The sequence below is a fragment of the Pinus tabuliformis genome, chromosome J, assembly GCF_031772625.1.
Source record: "Pinus tabuliformis cultivar Carrire ecotype Pingquan chromosome J, CPIR1, whole genome shotgun sequence".
NCBI classification, from domain to species: domain Eukaryota; kingdom Viridiplantae; phylum Streptophyta; class Pinopsida; order Pinales; family Pinaceae; genus Pinus; species Pinus tabuliformis.
In genome coordinates, this window is record NC_142295.1 from 58,007,197 (window position 1) to 58,012,048 (window position 4,852).

The following is a 4,852-nucleotide window of genomic DNA, read 5'->3' on the forward strand; positions in this document are numbered from 1 at the left end:
TTTTTTACATTTAAATGAAATAAAATTAGATAAAATTAACTATAAATGGAAAACCTTTCTTAAAAAAATATGTTTAAATAAAATAACCCTAATAAAAAGATCTCATCTTAAAGATCTCATCTTAAGTGAAAAAATCTTTGAATTCAAAAAAATCCTAAAGAAAACACGCTGAAATACATAATACATCACCCTGATCAATACAAACCACTCATAACACTTTTACCTTAATCTGCAGAGCAAGACCACAACAGACAATAAATCCAATTTTAAAACCCAAAAAATCCTTTTCGTCGAGGTGGTATCCTTGCTTTTTGCTCTATTTCATTCCATCGACGTCCTATTGTGACGGACTAATAAGAAATAATGACACAAATAAGGTGCGTTAGCATTGTCACGGACTAATAAGAAATATTGACACATAAAAATTAATTTCTTAATTGGATTGTTAGAGTGTGGGTAGGTATTGTCACGGACTAATAAGAAATAATGAGACTGAAATAAGAAATAATGATAACTTTCTGAAATAAAAGAAAAATAAAAAATGAGATTATAATAATATATGAAATGATATTTTAAAATTTATGAGACTAAAAATAGTCTATGAGATTATTAGTTTACTGTTTTTAGCTTTTTGTAATTTAGTGTGTTTCTAATTCAAATTAATGATGAGCTGACCCAACTTTCCAACAATCCCTTTGCTAAAAAACAATAGCAAGAAACTGATGTTAACATGTTCCCATAACTTTCTCTGATATCTTTGAATGCATCACATTCCAAAATGAAATGTCCTTGAATACATCATTTTGTTTCATTTATTTAATTTAGTTTAAGTAGGAATACATCATTTCATTTCATTTATTTAAGTTAGTTTAAGTCGAAATTCAAATAGGAATGGGGGCGCCGTTCCATCCCTCAAGGCACTTGAACAACGGTGCCACCGCCTTGCCTTCGTTGATAGCAACGAACACCTTGTCGAAGTCCTCGCCGGGAGAGCGGCTATTGGTGCCCACCAGCAACGAAGTCCCCAACTCCACTCTCACGAACTCGTACAGCGGATAGGAGCGGCAGTCCTTGATTCTGTTGGGAACGAGGGCGGTTCCCTTTTCGCAGGCGGCCCTCGTCTCATGAACGTCTGCAACAATGCGGACTTTGAGCTCCTCTTCGAATGCAGGGACTCTGGTAAGGATCGAACCCTCGTTGTCGGTTGTCTTTTCGAGCGCGTGTTCGAAGAGCACCTGGCGGAGCACCGTGGTCAGAACGGAGGTAGCGCTGCAGGGGTTGTCGATGTAGGAGAACACCGGCTCCCGGTCGACGGCCTTTAGGAGGAGGAGCTCTCCTCGGGGTCCCACAACGAGGGTCTTCTTGCAGGCTTCTCCGACAGCTTGTCGGACTGTGGCATGTAGATTCTCTTCCAGGTGTCGTAGGTCGATGGCCTGGCAGAGCGCCACGAGGTACGTCGAAGTCATCAGCTTCAGAATCTCGACGGCCTGGGCCGTCATGCGGGCGGAGATGAGACCGAGCGAGTTGACGTCCTGGTTGTGTTGCTCTGCGCTGAGGACATGTGTGGTCACCGGATTGGCAAGAAATTGGAGCTCTGAGGTATACGAGGCCATGGCTACCTCGGCACCCTTGAAACCATAGTCCAGGCTGGGGTCGGGCCCACCGCTGAGATTCGCTGGGAGACCTTTATTGTAAAAGTCATTGACGAGCTCCGACATCTGGGCGAAGATGAGCTTGCCCACGGCAGCGAGAGCTAGGCGTACGTTGTCCATGGCGACTCCGACAGGTGTCCCCTGGAAATTACCTCCGTTGAGCGCCTTGTTGCCGGCGGCGTCGATGATGGGGTTGTCATTGACGGAGTTGATCTCGCGCTGCACCATGTGAGTCGAGGCACGTATCACCTCCACCTGCGGGCCGAGCCACTGTGGGGAGGTGTACAGAGCGTAGCGGTCCTTCTTCGGCTTTGACAACGGGTCGGCCTCCTTGTTCTTCGCGGCGGCAGCCTTCATGTATGAGCTGCCATCTAGGAGGTGCTCCATGATCGCTGCCGCTTCGATCTGACCGGGGTGGTCTTTGAGCCGGTGTATGAGATGATTAGTGAACCCCGGATCCCCTTGCATGACTTCACAGAACAACGCCGACAGCACCTCCGACAGAAGCACGACCACGTTAGCATCGAACAGAACCGTGGCTGCCAGAGCCGACCCGACGGCCGTCGAGTTGACAAGCGCCACCCCTTCCTTAGGCCGTAGAACAAATGGCCCGTTCCCCACCCCGGCTGCAGCCAGCGCCTCCGCTGCTCCCACCTCCGTCCCGTCCGCCATCACCGCTCTCGCATTCGGCCGCCCGATCAACAGCCCCGCTATATACGACAGCGGCACGAGGTCCCCGGATGCCGTTATCGAACCTCGCAACGGCAGCCTGGGCGTAATTCCGGCATTCAACAAGCCGGTCATGGCCTCCAGAATCCCCCAGCGGATCCCCGAGTAGCCCTGTAGCAACGTATTCGTCCGCACCAGCATCGTTGCCCTCGTCGCATCACGAGGTAGCGTGTTCGAATCCCCGCTGCCCCCAAATATCCCCGCATTCATGAACTGGGTCATCTCCTTCTGCAGCGCCTCACCTTGGCTTGTACGCCTATGCGACGATGCACCGAACCCCGTCGTAACGGCATAGATAACCTTCCCGTTGGCAATACTGTCCATCACCCAATTACTACTCTCCTCTACCCTCGCCCTCGCGCCGGTGTCGAGTTCGACTCTCACGGATCCCAATCTCCTCGCCACGGCTGCCACCTGAGCAATTGTGAGACCGGATCCCTGAAGCCTCACGACCGGGGCACGAAACTCCTCCACCATTCGTTTCACTTCCTCAAAGTGAGATCCCTTCATGGACTCCGCTACGGATGCCCAATTCAGCGGATCATTTCCTGCGCACAAGTTCATTAAGCCTGTGAATTCCTGGGACGCCATTTGCACTCTGATTAATTCACAATTCGCTAAATTTGTGATGAGATACATAAATATAAATATAAAATCCAGGTAAGAGTGACGGGCCGCCGGCGCACTCAAACGAGAGGGGAAGGTTGTTTAAAGCCATGTGCTAAATTTGTGATTTTTTTTCAATTATCTGTTCGCGGTCTCTATCTTTCTCCAAAGTGGAAATGCGTTCAGGGAGAGGACCCGATGATTAAATATTTTAATGTTTTTTTGGATAGAGTGTTCTACACGGAATTTCTCAACCTAAACATAACCCAAATCGCTTAATAATTTACCAATTCTTATAATTAAAAAAATTATTATACTCAACGCATTTTTGTTTGTGAATAATATCAACAGATTACTATGCTTATTATAAGCCAAATAATGATGATTTCATACCATGTTAAACGCCATTAGACCATTTCCCATGCGATGTAAGGAGCTCTTGAAAGTCACGGTAAGCAGCTGGAAAGAGTAGAGAATGCATTTTATAAGGTATTAGCTGGCCATCCATTCTGAAAATCAGGTGACAACTTAATACACGTATTGTTTTGCTTCAACTTGCTTTTCGGTGGTTAAATAAATAGGTAAGATCTCTATGTTATTGTTTTATTTTATATTAAAACAATATATTAAGTGGGATAATCATATATATTTATTTATGATTAAAATCTTTTTATAATAATTTATAAGGTATAAATTAGTTGGTTTGAGTGGGGTTTAGTTTTGGTTAGGTCACAATTTCTTACTTCATGGAGAGGAGTTGAGTAGTGGAAACTATTTTGGGTGAATTAAACTTCCCAGGGGTTTAGCTACAAAAAAATAAATAAATTATAACATTTAAAAGTAAAAAAAATGTTTTATTTTTATTTTTTAACATTGCTTTTGAATTTTGATCTGTAAATAGAAGGAAAAAAAGAAAAATACAATTTCCTAAAAGGAAAATTTTATGGTTAAAAGAATAGGAGTGATGTTTTTAACATTATCTTATGTATTAATAATGTTTAACAAAAATATTGTTGGACAATTGATGGTGGTTGTGCTACTATTGTGCATGAATGTTGGCACTGATGTCAACCAAACTGGCAAGAATGCATGGCTTAAAAGGATTCCTATGATAGCTGCAGGCTTCATGAAGAAGATCATTATTGTGGGTGGTGATTTCAGCTATCTAAGGAGTCAATGAGCAGAGAAGTTTGCACTCATCTTCCAAACAACATAAGGACTCAAAACCTCCATTGGACCCTCCCCATTGGAAAGTGTTCTGAATAAGCTTTTCAACGATATGCAGAAGTCCAGAAATGGATTCCTGGTTCAAAAGTTATGGCATGTTGAAGTTTCAAGGATTGAAGCCTCGGGAAGGAAAGAATATTGGTGATCACATATCGAAGGTCCAGAGATATCGGTGATCGCAACATCAGAGCGTCAACAATATCGACGATCGCATATTAGAGGCCGACATACCATCACATCACAACATCAGAGCATCAAGCATATCGACGCATCACATATTGGAGGTCCAGAGACATCGGAGATTGGTGATCGCAACATTGGAGCTTGGAGGAGATCAACACATCAGGGCATTGGGCATATCGACGATCGAAGAATCAGAACTTCTGAATGTGAGAACCTTTTAAAAGTTGCGACATGGGTAAAGCGTCGATAGTGTTAAAAACTATTGGGAACACTGATAAAGGATTAACAAAGAATTTCATCACAAAACCAAAGGTGGGCGAGCCCTTTTCTTTGTCCTCTAGTAGGACACATGGCCAGATATGATTGGTTCCGATAAAGCTACAGTGGCATATGACATCAGCATGATGTGGTGGTACAAAAGGACACGTGGCAGACATTTTTGGCGTTTTGAGAGG

At 44.1% G+C, this 4,852-nt stretch overlaps 1 protein-coding gene across 1 annotated transcript; it reads right to left on the reverse strand.

Moving 5' to 3' along the window:
- Positions 1 to 747: 747 nt before the first annotated feature.
- Positions 748 to 3,018, reverse strand: LOC149225492 (phenylalanine ammonia-lyase 1-like). Its single transcript, XM_089377101.1, has one exon. It carries the CDS (start codon positions 2,970 to 2,972, stop codon positions 882 to 884), a length of 2,091 nt encoding a protein of 696 aa, XP_089233227.1. The 5' UTR covers positions 2,973 to 3,018; the 3' UTR covers positions 748 to 881.
- Between the last annotated feature and the right edge of the window lie 1,834 nt (positions 3,019 to 4,852).

What these genes read in the sequence shown, in the direction of transcription:
- LOC149225492 (XM_089377101.1), bottom strand. Translation starts at nt 2,972, where the DNA reads ATGGCGTCCCAGGAATTCACAGGCTTAATGAACTTGTGCGCAGGAAAT.